The sequence below is a fragment of the Bombus terrestris genome, chromosome 8, assembly GCF_910591885.1.
Source record: "Bombus terrestris chromosome 8, iyBomTerr1.2, whole genome shotgun sequence".
In the NCBI taxonomy this organism is placed as follows: Eukaryota; Metazoa; Arthropoda; class Insecta; order Hymenoptera; family Apidae; genus Bombus; species Bombus terrestris.
The window spans coordinates 3,150,389-3,175,395 of NC_063276.1; the positions used below are offsets into that span (position 1 = coordinate 3,150,389).

The window sequence follows — 25,007 nt, forward strand, 5'->3', positions numbered from 1 at the left end:
CGCTATCGCGCTGTTCGGGATTTTTTGACCTTGTATTTTCAAAGACCCCTGAGACTCAAACGGTTAATGTTACCTATACGTATAAATATAAGATATAAAAGATAAAAAAATATATTTTGATTTTTATATATTTAAAATGATGAATAATGTAACAAAAATAAGGATGAGCACTTAAATTAAATATTAAATAAAAAATAAAATAATTGATAATATAGATAAGTTATACTTTTATTTCTTGTAAAGTCTAATCATGTAGTATTATATTTCATGAGTGTTATGTACATACTTCTTAAGAACAATGATGTACTAGGAATTCAAACTTTAGTTTTTTATCCTTCATATTCAAAAAAAAAATAAAAGAAATATTCTCTTGCATCTGAAGTATGTTAAAGTTTCCTCCATCGTTTTTTTATTTACGTAGCTATTAATATGTACAAAGAATCCTCAAATCGAGAATTCCAATTTTATAAACAAATCCACAATATATGTGGCAATATATTAAGTATTAAGCAGTATTTTATATCCTGAGATACTGTTCTGATTAAATGTGTTAATAATTCGTCAGTGAGTATATCCTAACTGTTTTCTGTTTCTTAATAATATTGTATTGTCTCTTTGACAAGATATATATCACATAATATTGTTGTAAGGTATTGTTTCTTTCGCATATTAAATGTGAAACACAATCAAGAGATAAAAATGGGTTCATTTTCATTTTAAATTAAATAAATAATTTACTTCCTTTTTAAAGCACTAGATTTCAGTAATGAACTAATAGACAAATCAGTCAAGATGATAACATTTTAAGATATTCTGCATATTATCATCCATGCAGTTCGTATGTATCTTAAAATGCATATTATTACAATTCGTTACAAATGTATTTACATTCGTAAATTTTTAACAAACTCGTGACTACTATAGAAGTCATTTGACAAATATAAATCGATAAAATGCATTCAAACGCGATTATGAAATTAGGACTACCACAACACAGTACAATGTACGCGTGATTGTATTTCTTATACGTATTATCCGGTTATATCGATCGATTAGGCACGTTTAATGGCCTGTATATACGGCATTTTTCTATTTGAAGAATGAAAACTTATCATTTAAATTTCTAAAAATGTATTCTAAACGTTCATTTATGCTTAACTAACGCATTCGTGCCTTGATGTAGATACACATTCAAACAATAACCATTATTTAGGAAAACGAATTTTAACGCTTTTCTTTCATTCTCAGAAATAGTAAAATAGTAAAAAATTCTATATTGAGAATTTTTTTATTCGCCGGACACCCGCACATGCGTGTCTTTATCACAATACTGCGTTGTCTTTACATTGAGTTTACATTCTAGGTAAACTCACTTATATATAAGATTGGTATGTATATGTACTTTCGGTAAATAATTATTAAAATAGTGATCATATAAATAATTAAAGTAACTATACGTACACATACACATACACATACATGTGACGAACATACTCGACGCGTGTAATTGGCCCACCGCTCTAATAACATCCAATTAAATTTTCTAAACATATCCTACAGAGCATCACGTGTCATCAAAATTAAGACAGTGTTCCACGATTACACAATTCTAAATATACTTATGCACACATACACACGGTCCAATCACTTTACACATTTATATAATTAATATTATGTGAATATAATTATTTATCGTTAAGTTCCATTTCGCTTGCTTTTTTTTTAACGTAGAATATTTACTTTTTTTCTGCTTACAACGTAAGTCAGTCTAATCTTCTTTTGTAGAAAACATCCCTAAAAAACTTTTTTTACCTTCACACTTAAAGATTCCTATCAAACTACTCCTTAATCTGGCATAAATCTCTTTGCGAACGGTCGCTGTAAACTTTGTCACTAAACAACCAATCGCCGCCGTAGCGAAGATTAAATTATAGAACAGTACTAGTTCAAAGTTACCAAGCCATTCGATTCGACCGAAATCACCGAGTAGATCAAAGTTTGTCATACCTGAAATAAAAGATACAAGAACAGTGAAAAACCAATACAAAATTAATAACAAGCTTATTTATTTGGGTTCGTTATCTTCTTTTAAAAGAAATTCTCATCTTTTAAAAGAAAATAATTTTTAGGATTAAATATATACTTTAGTCACTTTCTTAAATATTAAAAAAATGTTAATGAGATTAATTATATGTAAACTAATTAACTAATTTATCATATTTTTCCGGTGTGGTTTTCATTTATTAAATGGGGGGTATATTTACCTAATATTCGAGATAACAGTGGCAATGCTGAACTCAGTACAAGAAGAAGACCGCAATTTGCGATAAGGTGAGTAAGTGGCATGGAATGAAGTCGTGGTCGAAAGCTCTTTACACCAGGAAGTGTATATAAACCTATTGCGCTCGTAGCAGCTAGATACAAAATTACTGCTACTTCAATTGTTGCTCCAATGGGACCTAGTTTCGACAACGAGCTGATCCCCAGAGTGAATTGCTAAACATTTATTAAATGTGTCATTTTTCTCAAAAAGCAATTCAATAAACAAAGTTCGCTTATTTTAATTTATATCTAATTTATATACTAACCCTTGTACTCAAAGGCAGTGCTTTAATACCAATAAGCAGTTCTAAGGTATTTTGAACTGCTAGCAAAGCTGTAGCAGTGGAAAATATAAGTAATGCCAGCATTGCCAAAGGATATAACAAAGTCCTTCGAACCCACCAGGTTCGCCTTTGCTGATCCAGAATACTTCTACGTTTCTGAATATCTTCCAAACGCTGAGCCAATCCTCGCTGGAGAGCACCGTTCCTTAAGCACATCAAGCTCGGATTTACATTAAGAAACTCGTCATCTTCGAGCACTAAACCATAAGTTGGTATTGACATAGGCACTGGCGAAACGTATGATTTTCCAGTTGCTTTCGCGTGTTGCAGTCTATGTATATAATAAAGTTTTTATGAAATGATTATAGATGTGTTCATGAATTTGCGGATGATGGAAGTAGAAACCGATACCTGACCTTCTACGAATACAATCTTCCTCTAGCCTGTACGCGAAGAATTCTTCATCTAAATTCTTTAGGAACTGCGGTTTTACGAGAAACGAACCAACTACTCCGAATAATCGTACAAATCCCATTGGTGTACATACTGCAAATTATACTTTTACTATTGTATTATTTTGATATAGGTAATGATATATATATACACACACGTAATTATTTGGTCATACTTACGCAATAACATAACAACTCCAACAAAAGAAACGCAAGAATAAAGAAAAGGTAAATAGTAACTCGATACATCTGGAAAGTTAGGTTGGTGGTAATTTTTGTATATCTATGACTTAAAAAATTTTTTACTTACTGAGCAACGTATGAAGACTTGATTTTTGATGATCTATGAGTGCTGATAGAATATATGTCATTCCTAACACAAGTGTTCCTAATAAGCAAAGGACTGTCACAGTTTCATAAACTCTAGCCATTACGCCCTGTAATGGAAAAATTATTTTTTTAAAAAGTACTCGATATATCAGGATTAATTTTTTTATCTTACCTTTTTGTAGCCAACAAATCCTTCTGACTCCGTGAACAAGTATGCGAACGGTAAAAATACGAAGAGAGATAAATTTGAAAAGAGAAACACAAGATTCCATAGACCTAATTGTTAAATAAAACCCAATTACAATTATTTTATATAAAAAACGATGAGTGTTTTTTATTAGATATTTAAATATTAAAAAACAAAACACACATAATATTTAAGAAAAGTATAAAACAATCATACGATATGAGCATAATCGATGATAATAATAATAATATACATGTACAGTCAATAAAAAATATACATAAATAAATATATTGACATTATAAATATTGCTCATTAACATTAGATGATTATCCTGTATTTCTGTAAAACATTAATTTGTAATATTGTGCAACGTTGAAATATTAAAAAAAATATTTTAAAAAAAGAAATTCCCTCTATGTTTTCCAATGTTTGAAAAATTAATTAAATGAAACAAGAAGTTTAATTTTTATAACTGACTCATATACCTTGAATAAGCGAACTATTGAGCCACTTGACATAATAGCTGTTCGGGTACAAAATCAGCACTTCGTTGCTTGCAATTGAAACCGGAAGCAGCAAGGTTGCTCCAACGGAAACCGCCAGAGCAACGGTACATAACCAAAGACTGATCTTGTAGACCGTCGCTTCATCTTCATCCACGGAAAAATAATCTTCGCGGTCTTTTCGTCGAAATTTCGCGATTAACGCGTAGCTTGAGACGTAGAGGACTAAGAACAGAAGGAAGAATATCTGAAACAGCCATAAAATGTTTTCTCTTTACATTTTTATACATTAAGCAAAATTAATTAATATACGAGTATGATTTCTCTGAACTTATCATATCCGAAACTATATTCAGATTATATTGAACTCATTGTATTCTTCTATTTTCTAAATAATAAAAATGATCTCATCGATTTATCAATATTTTTTTTTTTTATTTGTTAGAATATTTACAATCAATTCTCGTTGAGAATTTTCAATAACTTCATTTGGCGTGATACAATGACATAGTTTATAATAGTTTATATTGTTGATTCTAGTAGGATCTAAGGATTTAATCTAGAGGGTTTTTTTTTTTTTTATTTATTAGAATATTTACAATCAATTCTCGTTGAGAATTTTCAGTAACTTAGTTTGGCGTGATACGATGACATGGATTATAATAGTTTTATATTGTTGGTTCTAGTAGAAACTAAGGATTTAATCTAGAGGGTATTTTCTTTTTAGTCTGCGGATCTGATCCGCCGTGTCTAGTAGTTGGGTGACTAATGGGTTGTGGTGGTATATTTATCGATATATGTACATACATATAGAAAGTCGTCCTTAGTAAACGGTATATCACGTGACTCTGTCTTTGATACAGAAAATGTTCAAATATAAAAGAGCAATTAATTTGATAAATTCTGCAGAACTATCTTCTGTATGATTATCATAACAAGATGGCCACATCTTAACAGATTAAACGACATTAAAACGACAGATAAAAACACTCGACATTACATCATTATGATAATGATTATTATAACACGTTATTCAGTGTATTTATTGACCGTATACAAAATACACGGTTTACATTGAACCGCATTATCTCAAAAGAAAAGTAGTATACTAACTCAAAAATTCTGTGATGCGTGACTTTGAATGAACATTGCGTTTGTGTGCAACTCATGTGGCGTAACGATGTGAATCAATTTTCTAGTGTACACGGAATCACTTTGGTAACGACCATGGAAACCGGCGCTACGTGTTATTTAAGAATCGTGATCGATCGAACTGCGAAATATTAATAACGACGTTCGACTTGACTAAACTCTTCTCAACTATTGTTCTAGTTTCTACAAAGTTTAAACCTTTGATATTTAGACATTGTTATCACGTCGTGACATAAATTATAGTTCCGATTCGATAAGGATAGGTTATACTTCTGTATAAATATTTAATTTCAATTCCATCATAGTTCTATATGAAAATTTAATTTCTATTCCAACTTTAGTCTCATTTCCTCAGAGATCACTAAATATGTATAATATCCCGATATTTTACATTTGTCACGGTGTTAGATAAGGTGTAAATAATTGCGTGTATGAATAATTAACACGTAATTGGTATTACGATGAAAATATTATGATGGCGCGGGGCCATCGGATTTTTTGATGACTATGAATTTTGGCTAGGAAAGTTGCTAACGGGAGATATCGTACCTGAGAAAAAGTGATAAAGTAGTAGACAATAAATTTAAGGAACACACGAAGTACACAGATATTTGTTTAGGTCTGAAGGACCTTAACTATGAAAATGCCAAGATTTATGGTGGGTCCTTAAGACTATTGAGGGTATGCAATAAGGCTGTGTAAACATCTGGCTGTCATCTTGCCTAACTGTAAGATCCTTAATAAATGCACCTTGGTATGTAGAAAATAAGTTAAAAATATATAAAACGATCATAAAACCAATCTGGACGTACGGAATACCATTATGGGGGACGGCAGCAATGAGCCATATAAACAAAATAGAGGTAATACAGGCTAAAATCCTTAGAACAATAGTAAACGGACCTTGGTACGTCAGAAACAAAGATATACGGAGGGACCTGGGAATCCCAACGGTCAAGGAAGAAATTAGCAGATACTCAGAAAAATACAAATCAAGAATAGCAACACACCCAAACCGGCTAGCTGCGGAAACGTACAAAACCATAAACATGGACAGAAGACTGAAAAGGAAGCACCCAGCAGACCTTATAAAGGACATAACCTAGCAAACACGAGGATGGTACCCCGCTGGGGGTAGCCACCAACATGCTAATTTAACTGTTAAAAAATTCCACCAAATGTCCAAATTGGACAAATTGTGAATTTCAATAAATAAATAAATAAATAAATAAATAAAAACCTTGGTATGTTACCAACGAAATACTACATTGCGACCTTAAGAATACAGTTAAAGAAGAATAAAGAATACAGTTAAAGCGACCCTACAGTTAAAGAAGAAATATCCAAATGCAGTAATAAATATAACCTAAGAATTAACAACCACCAAAACCCACTAGTTACTCAATTACCTGACACGATGGATCAGATACGCAGGCTAAAAAGATATTACCCTCTAGATTTAAACATTAGACTCAGCTAGAATCAAACATACTTATTATACACGTTATAGTACCACGCCAGAATAATTTACTTATAATTCTCAATGAGAATTGATTGTAAAATTCTTCCAAATAAAAAAAAAAAAATCTTGCCCGCGGCGTGGGGCCTGGTTTGTGTAGAGAGTCACCGACTCTAATTATGTAATAGTACATAAGATTAATAATTATGTATATATATGTAAAATTATGCTTTTAGAATGTCGGATTTAGTCCCTACAAAGCGCAAAATAGAAAATGGCGTATACAAACATATAGCGCATAGAATAATGCACAATGTGTAGTAAATAATAACCAGAGTTGTGATAAACGCCATATTGGCGTGCTAGAAAGAGAAAATTGATCAAGGAAATTAATACACAAGTGCAAGCATAAACACTATAAAGAAAGAATGACCTTCAACCACGTTACCATGTTACACCTGTTTCATCATATTTTTTTTCATATTCGAATAGACATTCATGCACTTTGACGGTACTTTATCACGCGTTATGTTTCACATTGTATCCGACAGAGACAATGGGTCATATGATCTTAAACATTGATTATAAAATCGATCCATTTACAGATGAGATAATACTCGATGCAAAATATGGTAGAGCAAGAATTAAATTTACATGAGAAAAAATTATTGTCTCCTGACACGATAAAATGATGTGGAAATCAGCTATAGAACGTCCAGAGTTAAAAATAAATACCGAGATCAGCTGTAGCTTTACAAGTGTAACCGTGACGAAATGATGAGCTGGACACATTCGATGACGTCAATGTTAGATCGTATTTTACGAACGTCGAAAGATCTTTTACTCTCCACAGTTACGTAATACTTACGTACAGATAGGAATTTATAGGTCGTAGGAAGAAATAATCCATAAGTCGATAGAATTTTGTAAGAAAGATCATGGATCGATAAAAGTTTCAATCAAGAACTGAATCTAAACGTTATTCGCCTAAAACTGTTCTACATAGAAATATTTAGCAAATTGCTACCGCCTACGATCGCAGTAATTTTATTGCAATATACATAGCAGTAGAGATATAAACTGGTCGTTTCACGAATTTTGAGGGACAGACCATTACATTAGCCGGAACTTCCGGTATAATACACTTCCTCGTGTCCCTCTTGGTTATTGAGCACGCTAGCATTAATTTTCCATTTTCTCCTTTCCCCCCCTGGTGTGTTATGTAATAAGTGAATAACGTTTCCTTTTAAACAATACACGAACAGTGTACACGCTGTTATAGGAGTAATGCCGAATCGATATCAGGGTTGTTATTAGCCAATGTCAATTGTATATCGATAAGTTATCGGCCATAAATTTATATCGATAAAAATGTTGAAATACCCCGCTTAAATTGATGAAAGTATTAGAGAAGATACCCTTGATCACTTGAACTGATATTTATGTATCTATGAGAAGTTTCAATGTACAGAAAATATAGGAAATGTTCAAAATACTCATTATACTTAGAAAATTAAACAAATTTTTAATTCGGTTTATGAAAATATAAATTTGTATAAATATCAATATATATTTCTATTTATTACTTAAACATAATATTATAAGTAAATTAATATATTTCACGTTGACTATGTTCTTTTATTGAAGATTTGCCCTATTTTCGAAAACATAAGTTATCCGTGAACAGAAATAAATTCCAATTATTTCAACGAAGATTGCATAAATAAAAATAAATTTCAAATTATTTTTATACTAATCTATCAAGCGTAATGTTAAGTTAGGTACCGTTCACTGATTTACCGATATGTTACTTTAGGTCATCAAGTATCACGATGCTCATAATCAAGCGAGGATTACGTTGAAAGTCAAATGGGCCAGAAAATAATCGCTAATACATAGTATGTATATACCTATGGTACACTGACCTTTTCTAAGAATAAAACCGTTTTCTCATTTACGTCTATGTATTTATTTTTATACTTATGTACCAGCTCTTATTTTTGTCTTTTATGTTTCGTTTTTATATATTGTCAGCATTATATACACGTGTGTCCGTTAGAATGTACGATAGTAAACAAAATTAAACAAAATTAGTTCAAAATTACAGCTATGCACGCAACAAACAAATATAGTTTGATGTTTTCATCTAAAACTTATTTACACAGTGAAAAAAGAATGATATAACTTCGTATTCACATCTCACGCTTAAGCCAAACAGCATTTAATAGAACATAAAAAAAAATGAAAAGAAAACTGCATAACATATTTAATTTAAGAAAGGAGAAAATGGAAATGCACGATTATAATTATTTTGATTAATGCTGTACCTAAGCTTCTCAGTTGGCAGAGTTTATTCGAAAGCTGAGAATAGTAATAGTTCAAACAAGAAACATTTAAATATTTGTGAAATCTTATTTGAACTTAATTTAGAAACACCAATGTACTGGATAAGTAATTTTCATACATATTATCGGTCAGCACTCGGTAATAACGATAATTTGTGCGATTGATAGTTTTCTTGAGTTATCAATATGTATTAACGACGTCGCAGCTAACGGCATCTTAAGTTCAATATCCATGAAAGAGAAAGAGAAAGAGAGATAGAGAGAGAGAGGGTGCGTAAAAATGGAATGCACGATGAGGATGTATATTTTTAAAAACTTGCCCTTACAAAATGAACACGACATTACATACTAACAATAATATAATCAAAGGGAAAGTATAGTAGCAGATATAAATTAGCTTGATACGTTTCAATTACTTAACAGCTCAAATAAAGTTTGGCAGTTCAATTTTTCGTTATTGCATTCGCTATTGCCAATGCTATTGCATTAGTTCGAAATTAAGTGTTCAGTGATAAATGAAACAGATCTAAAGATTTTATTCTTTAACATCAAACGTAGCATAAGTACGTCAAACAAATATGATAATATATCAGCCTGAAATAAAACACAACAAAGGAAGATAAAATTATATCGTTTTAGAACGGTAATTTACGTGTCTTCGATGCAACATATTTTTAGCTTCTTATAGACCAAAAACATAGTCGACATTTTTAACAGAAAAGGAGTTTAACAGAAAAGGTGTGCTAGTCATTAAGGCGACCTTTTTTGTCAAAGTTATTTATCCTTTAGTAGAAACGACGAACGTAGAAATGGCAAAACGTAATACTTTCAAGAATGTTCCAAATTTACAACTTGTACAGTTAGCAAATAAGATATTGACCTCCATTAGTGAGCCCTCTATTGCTGTGCACTATGTACTTATAACAAATAAAAAAAAAAATATGAAAGGATAAATAGAAAGGAAAGATTCTTCTTAAGTTAAATTATATTATAAAATATACGAACGAAAGTATTAAACTTCTTACTTATTAAAATTTACTAAATAAAAGATTTTATTTAATAAATATTTAGTTAATACTTTCATTTCAAGTTAAAGATAAGTGGAACAAAGTATTTGCTTAAATTAAATTATATCATTTATTAAAATATAGATTAAAATGGATAGATTATACATTCGGATTAAATAGAGAATATACATTAATATCTTTTCAAGTATCGCTAAAAATGCGTGCAACCATAAATAATATTAAAATTGTAATTTTTATATTAGATCATATTATATATTTTCCAAGTGTTAAAATGGGAAAAAAGGTCTATATTAAACTTTTAATGGAGTTTTTCGAATATCTTATCAATAACGCCAAGGACGCTTATATATTTAACTGAAATGAGCAAGTGACTCAATCAATGGCACATTAATGGAAGTATCCTAGTATCCTAGAAAGTATCGAATGGTTTGCAAGTAGATCGTGCAACTATGTTCAAATGGGACAGACGTGATCGTTGAAGCAGTTGAAGAAGCTGCATAGTCGGTTGGAAACCGCTTTTTTTTATCAGCCAAGGTAGAAGGAAAAACCGGTCAGAGATCAGAAATAATGCGTGGTCAACGACTCGGCGGGAAAGTATAGAGAAAGAATTTATCGCGAAGAATGTATTTCCACAACATTCCTCCGTGCATTGACTAGAGATGATCATCCAATTATGTGTATTAAACAAAGAGTATAGAGTCAAGGGCAGACGGCAGACATACTAGGGATAGTCCGTGCAACATCTATACATAGCCATAGACGAAACCTTTCGGTACAATGTATGTACATATAATGACCGACGAAAGTATTTAGAAAGTACATATGTACATAGAAAACTTTCATGTATATATTGTGTGTGTTATATAAAACATTTTACAATTTTATTAGCGTTCTAATCAGACACAACTGTCATAATTTTATTATATTAATCAAATTTGGAACCAACCTGAAAATATAGAAGTTACTGCACTTAAGCATATGCAATAAATGTTAAAATAAGTCTTAAGTATCGAGGATTATTATCATAATATAATATGTTTAAATATATTTATGATTTCTACGAAATATATGTATGTTTTATGTTTTACGAATGTAATCATGATAATAGAATCTCGTTACAACGCTAATAAAATTTGTAGTATAAATATGTATATTTCATATAAAACACATGATATACTCATAAAAAATTTCCTCTAGTATTTTCAGCAACTGTACTTTGTGATTCTTGTCGTGACAATAAGCACGTAATATCTTTAGATATTTATCTTAATCCGCAATTGCAAAAAAAAACCTGCAATTGCACTTTATTAACGGATTTACGTAAATTGGTTGCCGGGGAGGAAGCAGGGAGGATAACGTTTATCTTGGCAGCTGTACAACTTTAATTTTTCATGGAAAAATTGATAAATAAAAATGCCAAAGTCCTTGTAAAATACAAACTGATGCACAATTGTGTGATTAAGTGTTACTAAGAAATGCCATTAGAAACTAAATATGACAAAGAAAACATCACTTTTATGCAAATATATATAGTAATCTTAATACCAACACAATAAACATGCGTATGTAGTAATATTAAAAAAAAAAATTTTAGATATTAGAGATATTAATTAAATAGTGAGGTCTTACAGTTATTTTTCTTTTTTACAACAAAAGTCTCCTATCAGCTAAAGTATAGGTGATGTATGTGCACCGTGTGCATACGTGACTAATTTCTTTGATTTTGTTCCCTTCTTTTAAATTTTCGTGTATGCGAATTGCTTAAAATTTCGATATAAAAAGACAAGTTAGAACATCAACGTATTACATCAATTCATTACTCTATTCTTAGAAATATTTGATAAAATTACATTAATACCAACATATATATTCAATTTCTATTTCTTTTCTCAAACTAAACAAAAAATGAATTTTAATATTAATATTATATTGTATTTATCCTGATTTTCTTGTTCTCTTTTTATGCTTTACAAGATGTACAATTATAAAATATAGAAAGAGTTTTATTCAGACGGGAAGATGAAAGGTTAGGATTTATTATATCATTTTTAGCTTTACTTTCGTACGTTAAAATATTGGTTATCGAAAGAAATATTGAATTTAATCGCGGGGAACGTGGCGATTTCCTATTTGCAGGAACGTCCCAAGAAGCTTCAAGAACCCTCCATTTTGATGGGAGGTCAATAAACAAGGGGCTTAATATGGCTAAAAACATTATGATTTTTACTCACAATATTCTCCCGTACTGTATTATGAAAAAGCTGTTCTCTAATATCCGCTTCATCTTCCATTTTCACCTATTTGTCAGTGAACTTCTTTTGGCTGAACGTACTGTTGTCAGCAGCAGCAGTGACATTTTCTTATATCGATAATTTTCTCGTGTAACACACCATGCCCAGATTTTCACGACTGACATAGAACGTGCTCCTGTCTTAAGGCAAAAGCTTCTGTTCTTTCACGAATTAAAAGCACAAAACTATCGTTGCCATCTCTTTATGAAATAGATCACATTCCCTATCTGGTACTAAAAGAAACAACACCAATCCTGGTCTATGGCTGGCAGCCTACTAAATACGATGCGTCGTTTCTGCTTTACTCGTAACCTGACATCTATATATACATGTGCTTCGGCCATCCTCGTGTGTTATACGCACCAACGATACTTACCGACCGTTTTCTAGTTTTATTTTGCAGATCAGATTCAAACTTTTTACCGACGATTAACCTATTGACAAGCCTGTTATTAAAAACGGGATAGTGAAATATTATATAAAAGTTAACTAATTACATACAATGAAAAACGTGTATACTTATAGATTACTTTATTAAGATATAAAAGATGTATTTGAATAATAGATACCTATACATAATCTACAGTATTACTATATAAATCAAAGACGCACAAAATTTCTATAATTATAAAAAAAAATAATTTGTAGAAATTAGAATATTTTATGTTTCTATCAAAAACTATTTTTTTATGGTGGAGATATAAAGTACTTTAATTTCCTCAAATTATCTTTTTCGTAGATTTCTATTTTAGTACATTTTCTATAACTTGACAACACGATAACTTACTTTATTTACGTTTTGTAATAATATTGTGTTTGCACAACTTTAAACATTGCATTTTGTGTGCAATATTATGCATGGTCCTTAAAGTAGTAAATATAAGCTTATATTCAAGCAAGCTTGTATTAAAGTAATACAACTTTTATTACAACTTACTTATAAAAATTTACTTTGTAAGAAATCATTCAAATTTGTAAAAATTATATTGTTGTAAATTTATTGTGAACTTCGGAAGATATTGAATTTGACTAGCGTAATAGTTCTAGTGTTAACATGACGCGCGTAAAGATTTCGGATGTTCTTTTACCAAGTTTGTTTCAAAACTTATTACTAAGATTAATTACTTTTTTAATTATAAATTCAACGTTGATTGTGATAATTTTATGTTAATTCATCTTTAGACTGTAAAATTTGGTGAGTTAGTTGCAACTAAAAGATACTTATTCAAATTGCTTATCAATAACGGTTTTAATTAGCAGTCATTTTAAGCGACTATTGCTGTTCTTGTTATTTGAAAGTACCAAATCGTTCGTGAAAAATTATGAGTGACTTTGTTTTGGACGTAAGGAAGCTCATTTAAATTATTTCTCAATAAAAGCTTTAAATGGCGGCCATTTTGAACATACCTTTTCGTTATCTGAAATGCAGAAAAAATTATTGGAAATGTTGTGAAATGTAAATAGCTGATTTATTTCACTTCTCCAAAACGGTAGGACTTACAAAATATGTACTGTATAAATATAAACCTGTAAATCTATCATGAATATTTTTCCTGAGTGATGAATAGTTATGAATTTCCTTATTTTTTAATTTGAATTAAATTCATTCATAATATATGTGTATTATTTAATGATATAAGGTTGACATAGTAAAGTATATTATTAATATAAAAAGGAAAAGTTCTGTGCTGGAGTTGACTAATAAATACCGTACATAGTTATTACAAAAATTAAATTTCATTTTTTTCTTTTACGATTGGAACTTGTATTTTTTACAGTGCATGCTTAATCATTTAAAAATCGCAATAACAAAAATAATTATAATACCCTAATTATATATATATATACATATATATTATATACATAATTATATATACTTATATACATGTTACATATATAATTACATATATCATGTATGTATATAAGCTTGGTGGATTGTTATAGAACTATACATCTTTATCTTTTTGTTATATTATATGCATATTTAGACTGTAAATTAAACTATCGCAATAGAGATCAAATTTGTTAAGATAACATTTTGCGGCTTTTTATGGAGCAACATTTCTTTATTAATAGAAGTGTGATGTTATTTAGTGTTTAACAATGATCCATTAAATTTTTTCGTTTTTCCCTCTTGGGAGCTGCAATTTATTCTTATAAAATTGGCTATTAACGGTGCTAAATTGATCTGCCATTAGAAGCGAAACTAAGTGAAACTCCATTTCGCTTTATAATCAACTTTATGATTTATTCAATATTATTACTTTTATATATTTATATATATATGTGGAACACATTTACTGCCAGTAAGGCTATGAATTCCGTTTAGGCAAATTTAACCAAGTATCACAGATTCTTAATCTCGCCAAAGAATATAGTCTTTAACATGTTATTACTACCAACAAATTTATCTTAAATAAAAATAACCTGTAAAATTAGATAATTAAGTAATTATTAAAATTAGATAACTAAATAATTATTAATGTTTCCTCGTATAGTCACAATTATCTTAAGTATATACTAGTTTAAATAAAGTAAACAGAATTTTGTATCAATTTGAAATTCAAATGTCTATAAATTTAATAAATAAAATACAAATAAAAATGTACTCAATGTAGATAGAATATACTTGGCTATGTTCAATAACAGTTCTTTGTACTGCAATAAAGGTAATTACATAAATTTTGGCGTTTAGGTAGAGATTTGGATCTTTAGTCAAAATTAAAAATCTGTGTATATTACATGTCTAAACAATCCTCATAGTGCACTGCATATATCTTAAATTAACAAAGTATCAATATTAAATTGCTAGTCCGCTTACAAGCCTCGTCTAAGTAGAAAATTCTGCTTGAGACTTGAATTTAGTAGGATTCTCAAACGGCAGTCCGCTTAAAAGTGATCGACAATTGTAAAGGAATCAATTTAATTCGCTACACGGCTACCTCGCCGAAATTCATGTGACCTGTCTCCTTGGCGTGTTGTCGAGCCTCCGTTTGACCATTTAATCTGACCTTACAATCATTACATATTAACATAAACTTTTGAATATCTGTGAATTGACGACTAGATTTTACTTCTTTCGCGAGTTCAGCTGCTTCGAATAATATCTTCTCATCCTCTATGGGAAAGATTGTTTGAATGCTGCCACCCTGTATGTGCAGATAGAAATTCAAAAGTCAAAACCAGAGGAACAAAACTAATAATAACATGTATATGTATATAATTGTTTACACTTACATCGAGTGGTTCCAAATATAAAGGATCATAATGGATTCCATCAAATATCAAGAAAACTCTTTGAGCATAATGTTGATCTTCCCCAAATCTATTAATTATAGCATTAATACTATCTATCACTGCTATTTCTAATCCATAAAATTTGGATAATATTGACAATTCAATGGCTCCACCCCATGATTCTGGTTTTAAGATCCATTTACAATATTCAGGATTTGGTCTGCCCAGGAAAGCTTCTGAATACTCCACAGGATCCGATGCTACAGCATTCGCTATGATCTCTCTCATAAAGCCTGCGCAGCTAGGATCAACTTTGCCTGAAAATATACTCTCAGTATATTGTAATTTATATATAGCACGAATATATTAATACAATTTATATTGTGTACCATTGAGAACATAACCAACGCTGGTAAATAAGCAGGAATTATCTGCTGGTACGACCTTTTTCATTAGTACACCAGGCGTATTCGCGAAACCCTTTTCATCGACGATATGAGATCGACCGATATCTTCAGAGTTCTGTTTCCCATTGTAAAGTGGTGGTTTCTCTTCGACGATCAAGGTGTCCCCAGAAATGATGCCACAAGCTTCGAGAGAGCCCGTTTCGTCGTTCAGATTAATTGGCCTCGGTGGAAAACCACAAAGAACGTGAAGCGCTTCAGCCGGTATTCCTGTTATCTCAACTAATTTTGATCGTAATTTGCCTAAGTTATCCTGCGGGAGCAATCCATTCACGACCTTTTGACCCGATTTCGTTTTAACTTTCAATACATATCCGGCCATCATTTATCGCGGATCACCTAACTGACTAGAAACGAGAATTTTGTCTGGAGAATTGTACCAGTTAGATCAGCTGTTGAAATACAGCGCCACAAGCTTTTTCTCGAGTTTCTGGCGAAGATTATATCATAGGACGGAACGCGGTGTTATTCGCAACACATACGTCGCGTATTTTTTTTCGTCAATACCGACTATCTTTTGCGATTCATCGTTGTACTTAACTTAACACACAACCAAATACCGTAATTTCCACCACCGACCAGCGTAACTGCTTGTTGGTTATAACGTTAGTAAATTTAGGGACTTTTGTGTTATTATATTGATAGCGTCTCGTCCTTTTCTAACTATTAATTTAGACGTTTGATAATAGAGGATAGATTGTGTTACCGATGCGAACGACCGCTTCTGACGAGTTGATTAAAATTACTATGTTATTGTTTAATTATTATTATCTAAGACGTATTTTATTAAATATCTATGAAATGATATTATATTATTGTTGTATCGATTACAAATGGGAGTTTAACATTTTTTTACTGTTTTTTCATAATTCTTTCTTTATAAGTTTTTTTTATATAGGTGGATTATATAACAAATTTCACAATAGATTGATTAATAGGGAAAACTACGCGGTACTATATAGTGGTAATTCTCATCTATAACGTAGTAGTATATGTATTGGGTGTTTCCGATATACGCAAAGCTTTTTTTATAAATAACAGATTTGTGAGATAAATAGAGAAGAAACAAAGATAAATCATTTCTTATACGTTATATGATAACACGAACAGATTTTTGAAATGTTAGTATTTCCACAAAAATGATAAGATTAAGAATTGAAGGAGAATAATGTTTTTAAATTGATACCTATAACGTTTTTCATTTTATATAGAATCTTGTTATTTCCGGACGAGTTCAATTTACAACATGATAAAAATCAATACTAACTTCTATAGAAAATGGTGGATTTAATGTCTAAAATTTATGCTAGATTTGAACAGAATAGACATGACATGCAATCCTTTATCATGCCTCATATTTTAAAGGGCACCATAGGGACACTTGACCGCTTTATCTTTTTTGTGCCATATGTTACATTATCAATTCAATATAATGATTATTTGTATAAACATAATTTTACTATAATAGCCAAACATGAAGTTGACCAGCGGTCAAGAGTCCCAAAGGGGAAGAATCTACATAATATTACAATTTGTAATAATTATTGATTTTTTGATGTAGGGTTCTTAAGCGAGTTTAGATTTTTACAGATAGGAAGTAAATTTCCACTTAAATGTAGTTCAGAACATTAGATCATTAGATATATGGTATCCCTAAAGAGATATGTTTAAATCGGTAATAGATAGGGCTTATAACGAAACTATAGAACTTCATGCAGGTTAATGTTAGAAAGAAATGCTTAAATTTTTGATAGATATAGAGTCAAAACAGGAAAACTAACTTTGATGTAGGTAGGGCCTATAACGAACTAAGTTTCGATGAAACTAATGTGAATTTAAATTTTTTCCAGGGCTCTCCGCAGATCTTACGGAGAGCCCTGGAACGTTATTTCAAGGTATATAAAATGTATTGAAGATGTTGAAAGGTACATTTATTCCATAAGATGCTCCCTTCTCTTTCTCTTTATTGCAGGTTTGTTGTAGATTTATTGAATTAGATATGAGATATGAGATTTCAATTATTCTGTATTGTCATAACAATGAAGATTGTTAAATATTTATGCAAATACGAAGTATCGCGTTGTACGATTAATTCAAGATTTAATTGAAATTTGTTTTCAGGGTGGGTCTCCACATGCAGCAACCTCCTCGCGGTGAGACCTGGAACTCATTGTTATTTGACATATAATTACTAACTGTATCATATTATATGATACAATTATGAATTATACAGCAAGTAATGTGAGCTAATTGGCTGCATTCGCGATTATGTTTTTATAAATATAAATGAAGATTATTCTGATTCTTTTTGCCATTTATGATTTCTCGTTCATATAATAATAGTTCACGTTCAGATAGATGGATTCATTGACCAGAAGTTTATTTAATCGAGAAGTAGCTAAAATTTTGTCTAGGTAAACGAACCGCTTTTGAACGAACTAATTACAATTATCCGCGCTTGCAATTAACGCGATATTGTAAATTATAGAGGGCGTAAGAAGCACTTTGGTCTTTTTTGAGGTCGGTATTTCAGAACGTGACACATAAAGTCCCAATCCTAGTCCTATTTGTTCTCAGTCTACGCATTGACCACCAGGTCAATATTAACACATAATTTCAAGCAATTTGTAAGTAAGTAAGAAATTTAAAAATATTCTCAAAACTGTAATTCAGATTCTGTCAGAATTGAATGTATCAAGAATGATGACATTTTAAATGGACTGACGGAAAGTATACTTCTGCTATAACATTAGTGAAATAGAAAACGAAGGAATTGGAATTTTAAAAAATTCAAAAATTTCAATTTCTTTGACTTTTGTTGACATCGGTCAAATTTCCGCGCGAGCCCAACTATATCATCAGAGAATAAGTCTAGCGTCATTGTGAGTTCATAGATGGCGAGGTTTACTCGGCAATCTTCTTGACACACTGCTGGGTCCACCGAAACGGGAGGTGAGGCGCTCCAAAAGAAACTCCAGGGGAAACTAACTTCAGGGGAAGGGCGGCGGGAATTGCCGAAGAACCGCTTGGAGTTCGAAGCCGCAAACGCATTGGCGCAGACGTCGGTACGGTTCGCGCGACACGCTACCGCTAGTACAAAGTTGAAGCGTGCGTTTCTCAGTTTGTATCGTGTGCGCGTGTGTTTATCAGATCTCTTGTAACAACTTCACGGACTAAAAACCTAAGTGTGCACATTTTAGTGAATACAGTGTGCTTAGGAAGTGTATTTAACAGAGTGTTCTCACGGATTCAGCACACAGGTGCTTTTGCGTTTTGGATAAGCTTCGTACACACGTCGAAAAGGTATGTCTACAGTTAAGGGACCTGTCACCTTTCCACGAAACGATCGATCGTACCGTGTGTCTTATCGAACGATCTAGTCCAATGTACATTCGATTTACATTGGTACATATAGTAACTACAAAAAGTGCTTATACACCATTGTATTTATTATAGCATTTGTATACTAATTAACTAAATTCAAGTATATTAAGTGTCATATTATCCAATAGTATGACTACAAAAATTTAATACTACGGAAATGAAATGTGGAACCTTCAACTTGATAAAAAGATGGTTATTTGCAAAATAATGGTTATGTGCACGTACTTTTTGTAACTACTGTATGTGTATTAGAACGAAATTTTCCAGATTTCGTACGAATGAAAGAGAAGAAAAATACTAAACAGTCTGCATACTGTCTGGTTAGATTAGGATTTCGAGTTTGTTTATCATCCTCGAACTGCTTGGTCGGCAAACAGAAAATTTACGCGCGCAAAGGTCGACGGGTCACGTGGGACATTTCGTGTAAAATATAGAGGATCCAGTGATTCGCTTCAACAGTAGCAAAAAGTCGTGTACGAAAGTTCTTGCTCTTTTAAGGCTTTCTTTCGTCATAACACTGACATCTTTGCGAACTCGTCGCATTGATCGAAAGGATATCCTTGATCTTTTCGATATTAGCCTTTTCGAGTGTCACGTTAATTTTAATTCGTTTTCTTTTTTTTCGAATATGCGCTTTCTCTTTGTATTGCCATTTTTGGTACCTTTATTAGTTTCCTCTTAAAAATATTATACAAACGCAATACTTTTTGCTATTTCATTTTATTTTCTGTTTGCTTTCCTTTCATCAATTGGGAGATTAAATACTACTATACGCTTTAGGTCATTTTCGATCCAATGGTGCTCTTGTATCATTAAAAAAGTTATCACATGGTTGAAGAAGCTATGAAAGACTCACTTTTGATACGTGTGATTTGTTATTTCAATTTTATGCTAGAATATTTCTACCAATATCTAAAATCTTCTTCTTTTTTGAAACGAGAGCGAGATTTTAATATATATTGAATATAACTATATATACATAGAAATTCGAAGAACGCAAGGTTAAGGGAACTAGAAGGATCGCGTGAGGATCGCTTAAAACGGAACAAAGGGCCTTATTCGATACCTGGAAATCGTGCGAAAGAAATTTAAATTTTTTACCACTCATCATCATCATTCCATTCGCATTGAACCTCATTTCTTAAGAATTTTTCTTTGTAATCCCTAAGTGATGACGTATTATACGTGTACATCATTTTGTTTGATTAGTAACTGATTATACTAATTTCAAAGTACATAATTTTCTTCTATATTACTTCATTTATTACTTTATTGATATAAGTATGATCAGCTTAACTTTTTATCTTTTTATTCCATTTTGTTACTTCGAACATGAATTCTGCAATAGAAAATAATGGCGGTATTTTCGTTTCACGAATTTCAAATTTCAACAATCAGCATCGCTATTCCACCCACTGGAAGACGTTATCACATCTGTATTTGCGTCTTATGAACCTGAAGATTGTAGATGGGAATAAATTCAGAGGTTAGGATGATATCAATTGCATATTTTGGTTAATCGCATTTCTACACATGCTCCATATCATTAACAAATTAATATCGATGTCCAAAATGCTAGTAGAGTTAGGATTTATAAAGCGAATTATTAAGGGGATATTTTGATATGAATATACTGTATTATTTGATACCTTTATTGTTCATAGTTAATCTTGTTGACATCACACCTAGCCAAGTGTTTGACAAATATTAAATTATGCATTAATGTCAATGATTCATAAAATTTACCACAGCTTGATCAATTTTAGAAGTATAGTAATACAATCTGAAACAAATACATTAGTGTCAAATAAAAGAAAGTTTAAAAGTTCATATTTGTGTATAATAACTTTGCTGTACTAAATATTTCGTAACAGTCATCTATATTATCTATATCTATTCATAATTTTATTGTTTCGATCGATTATAAATTTTTTTTCTGAAATTGTTCTGTCTTTTGTATTCTTTAAACATTCTTTTATCCTCCACTATGATATAATATAAAATAATAAACAATCCGTGTATTTTATATAAAAAAGATCTGATTGTCTTAACTCCATTCTTGCATCCCACAGTAGAGTCCACTTTGATATCCGTCCCGCAATAGCTTTCCCCTTGTGACGATATCTTACGTCCCCGTATTCCCGTGTCTAATAGCTTGTGCGTAGAGTCATTCCGTTACGAGGTCAGAATTCCTCGCGGAGGAGAACTGGTCGTTTGCAAAGGTCGCTCGACGGACAGCTGGAAAACCGCGCGCGCGCGCGCTTGCGTACGTATGTATGCATAAGGGAGCGTAAAGACCGGTGGAGATTTTCCTTTTCCCTCCGCGGTCGGAACAAGTTTCTCTCTGTTGGAAGCGAAGCGATCATAACGGGGCGCTGGCGTCGTTGCACGTGAAATTGGAGCGGACTTCGATCCTTTCCCGAACGGTACCCGGCATTTGATCAGCCTTAGCCCCTGCGTTCCACGAGGAAATAATATTACGCGCGCGCCGCCGCGCCGTACTGCCTCGAGTTTCTAATGAGCCCCTCCAACACTCTGTCCGTTCCTCTACTCACTACTCGACGAATACCGTAATTCTCAATGGATGTCGTTTTTTTCTGTCTTTCTCACTTCCTCCCTATCGTTACGTCCTTGTCTTGGGAGTCGTTTTTCTTCCCCCCACCAATCGTACTTTTCGCGTTCCCTCCACCAGCGGTCCCTTTCGATGCTCGTCTGATGGGCGAAAGTCGTGTGCGTGAAGTCAGCGATGGGTGTAACCTTTCTTCGGTTTTGTTTAAAATGTAACGCAAAAATTGGTATATTTAGGATTGTTTATTTTAATCGAAGCCTACTAATTTGTTGAGTTTATTTGACGTTAACTTTTTATAAATATGCAAAATTTGTTTGAAATGCAGTATTTAAACAGAGTATGTATTTTTAATGTATATATTGACTTATTTTTGCCTTCCGTCCAACTATACCATGTATAATGTCAAACCCTGTAGGACTGATAGACTTTCTGACTGACAAAATGTATTATGTTAGATTATGTAACCGTGGGGATCTTACTGCTTGATAAGATATTAATACGTAAATATTGTTTGTTATAATAATAATAGAAATGTTGTGACATGTTTGATGAGAAAAAACGCTGTATAATAGAGATTATGGAGTGATGTAAATTTTTAAATAGAGATGCGTAATTCATGAGATAACGCCGGGAGGAATTATCAGATTGAAAGAAACATTGCTTCCAAAACATCATGTTCGCGTGACACCAGCCAATATAATTAAAGTAGAACCTAAAAATATCCGGTTTGGAAGCTCATTAATATGCAAATGTAAACACGCGTTACAGATTCAGTATCGTCCGGTGAGCACACTTGTTCAAGGATTCTTCCGCTCAAAGTCGTTTCAAGGTCGTCCCTGTTAAATACTTACATTTCGTCAAACATAACTTGTAAACATTTGCCATAAAAGCTATCAATATGGAGAATATCTGAAAGACCATAAAATATGACCATCACATGTAAATCCTATATATGTCTATACAGTGTTATGCAGGATTTGCTTACAAGTTTCCAAGTTAAATACATAATAAATTATATATTGACACTTCATCTTCTTCATGCAGTACTAATAATATAGATTATATAATTAATTTTCAAATTTATATACATATAATGAATCTGTGAATGCCAAACAATGAGTAAAATACGATAATCATTCCCATCGCTATCCAACGTTAGTTAGAGTATTAACAACGAAACGTATATACGTATCTCATGCGTGCGCGCGCGCACATACACGTTTTCTGGGGGAGTTGCTGGACCGCTCTCAAAGTCCCCCTTTTCTCCCTCCATTTCTTCGTTGAGCCCGCTCGTAGCAAACGAGGAAGATAGAAAAAGGAAGAAAGAAAGAGACGAAGAGAAAGATCCTTGGCGAGTCCTGGAACTCAAGACGCAAGCGAACAAACCAAGACTCCGGTTACAGACTTCAAGGCTTAACGCGTACTCCCGCGTTCCGTCAATCGTGGATTTACGAACGACCACGGGAAAAAAATTCTCGCGTGCAATGTTATTGTACCGACTCGAGTATCGCCATTACCGTCAACCTGTTTCAAACTACGCGATGGTGGGGGCCGTCTTTATGCTTTACCACGCAACTAGAGGAAACTAGGAATTTAGGATGCATGAATGGAGAAATGTAGGACAGTAATGGCTCCTGCTTCTTGCTCTAAAACGAAAACATAAATTATATGTTGACTTGCTTTTGAATCTTCTTACAAATGGAATTCAATTAATTTCCAAATTTTTTACAATTTTTATTTTAAGCGTTTTGAGCTAAATTTTTTGATACAAACGTAGAATAAATATAGCGTTACGATTTTTGTCCCAAGATGAAAGGATAAGTTGTATTTTAGATAGCTTTTGAAGCTTCTTATAGATAGAAATTAATTAATTATCAAGTTTTTATCGTACATTTTTAAACAAAAATTGCTCGTGACGAAAATGCATGAAATAAATGTATATATATGTATGTACAATTGACAGTGAACATACGTATATACAGTTTCTTTCAAATTTGGTGTACAATTCATGTAGTCTTCTTTAAGTTACCATTTCTCACTCAGTTGTTTTGACTGCTACAAAATACGGATAACGGAGACACGAGTGACAAAAGGCAGATTTTGGCCGTACATCTTGAACGACATCTCTCATTGGCGTAATTAGTTGTAAGTCCCCCATACGTGACCCGTCGAGACGCGTCAACAGAATACGATATGAAGGAACGGAGTTTTATCTGGCGCGTACACGCGGTCGGATTCTTCTAGTAGACGGCCACGTCGCGACGGTGAATGTAAAACTGCCAGAACGCATGCAGGAATGTAGATTTTTCTTGTCAACTTTCTACACGCCTCTGACGTCACTACGGGAATCATTGTCGAATGCAATAGAGAGCGTTTAAAAAATTAACGACCAAATTTTTGCAGATTATCACACTTACCAAAAAAAGAAAAGAAAAAACATGTATATAGCAAAGTTTTGCATAAGAATGACCAGAATAATTAAAATGATCAATTTGTAGTTTTCTGTAAAAACTTTATAAATTATAGCCGTGTATTTTGAGGGATTTAGATGTCTATTTTGCAAAATATATATGTATATGGGGATAATAGTTGTTCTCTATAGGTAATGAGTTGTTTTTCTCTTTGCATTGTATATCTTTACAAACTTTATATCCCAGTCATTGGTCATAATTCTGATGGTAAAACGAATTCTACTACTAAGACTGTGTTCCTATAAACAATCGACAGAATACATTAACATTTAAAATCAACTGACTAGAGACGTACATAATTCGAGTTATAGCCACTTTAAGAAACACTGGCTCTTCATTTTTGGCAAAATCTTTATTTCAATCGAATGAAACATTGCTGTATTGGTATGTGAAGAAGATTAATGAAGAGTTATCAAACAAATAGTGCAAATATCATTACTATGAAAATAAATATGAAAATAATAATAAAAGGAGATTGAAAGGGAAATATGAACAAGTGAATAGGCGTCTGTGAATAGAAATCTGTACC

The 25,007-nt window shown here is 32.1% G+C and overlaps 3 protein-coding genes across 3 annotated transcripts in view; 1 reads left to right on the forward strand and 2 right to left on the reverse strand.

The window, feature by feature from the left end:
- Nucleotides 1-35: 35 nt before the first annotated feature.
- Nucleotides 36-12,647, reverse strand: LOC100651041 (protein Lilipod). Its single transcript, XM_003397057.4, has 9 exons — nucleotides 12,294-12,647; nucleotides 4,061-4,325; nucleotides 3,561-3,664; nucleotides 3,369-3,495; nucleotides 3,239-3,307; nucleotides 3,023-3,152; nucleotides 2,589-2,937; nucleotides 2,265-2,496; nucleotides 36-2,007 (listed from the first exon to the last, which is right to left on the reverse strand). Exons 1-9 carry the CDS (start codon nucleotides 12,351-12,353, stop codon nucleotides 1,769-1,771), a joined length of 1,575 nt encoding a protein of 524 aa, XP_003397105.1. The 5' UTR covers nucleotides 12,354-12,647; the 3' UTR covers nucleotides 36-1,768.
- A 1,151-nt stretch (nucleotides 12,648-13,798) lies between these two features.
- On the reverse strand, nucleotides 13,799-16,649 carry LOC100651488 (ubiquitin thioesterase OTU1). The gene is made up of 3 exons (XM_003397061.4): nucleotides 15,980-16,649; nucleotides 15,591-15,907; nucleotides 13,799-15,502 (listed from the first exon to the last, which is right to left on the reverse strand). Exons 1-3 carry the CDS (start codon nucleotides 16,377-16,379, stop codon nucleotides 15,284-15,286), a joined length of 936 nt encoding a protein of 311 aa, XP_003397109.1. The 5' UTR covers nucleotides 16,380-16,649; the 3' UTR covers nucleotides 13,799-15,283.
- Nucleotides 16,650-19,066: 2,417 nt separating this feature from the next.
- LOC100651603 (spectrin beta chain, non-erythrocytic 5) overlaps nucleotides 19,067-25,007 on the forward strand; it is a 57,835-nt gene continuing 51,894 nt past the window's right edge. The window contains exon 1 of the mRNA XM_012311033.2: nucleotides 19,067-19,357. The gene's annotated coding sequence lies outside the window, so the exon portion shown is untranslated. The remainder of the gene's footprint in view (nucleotides 19,358-25,007) is intronic.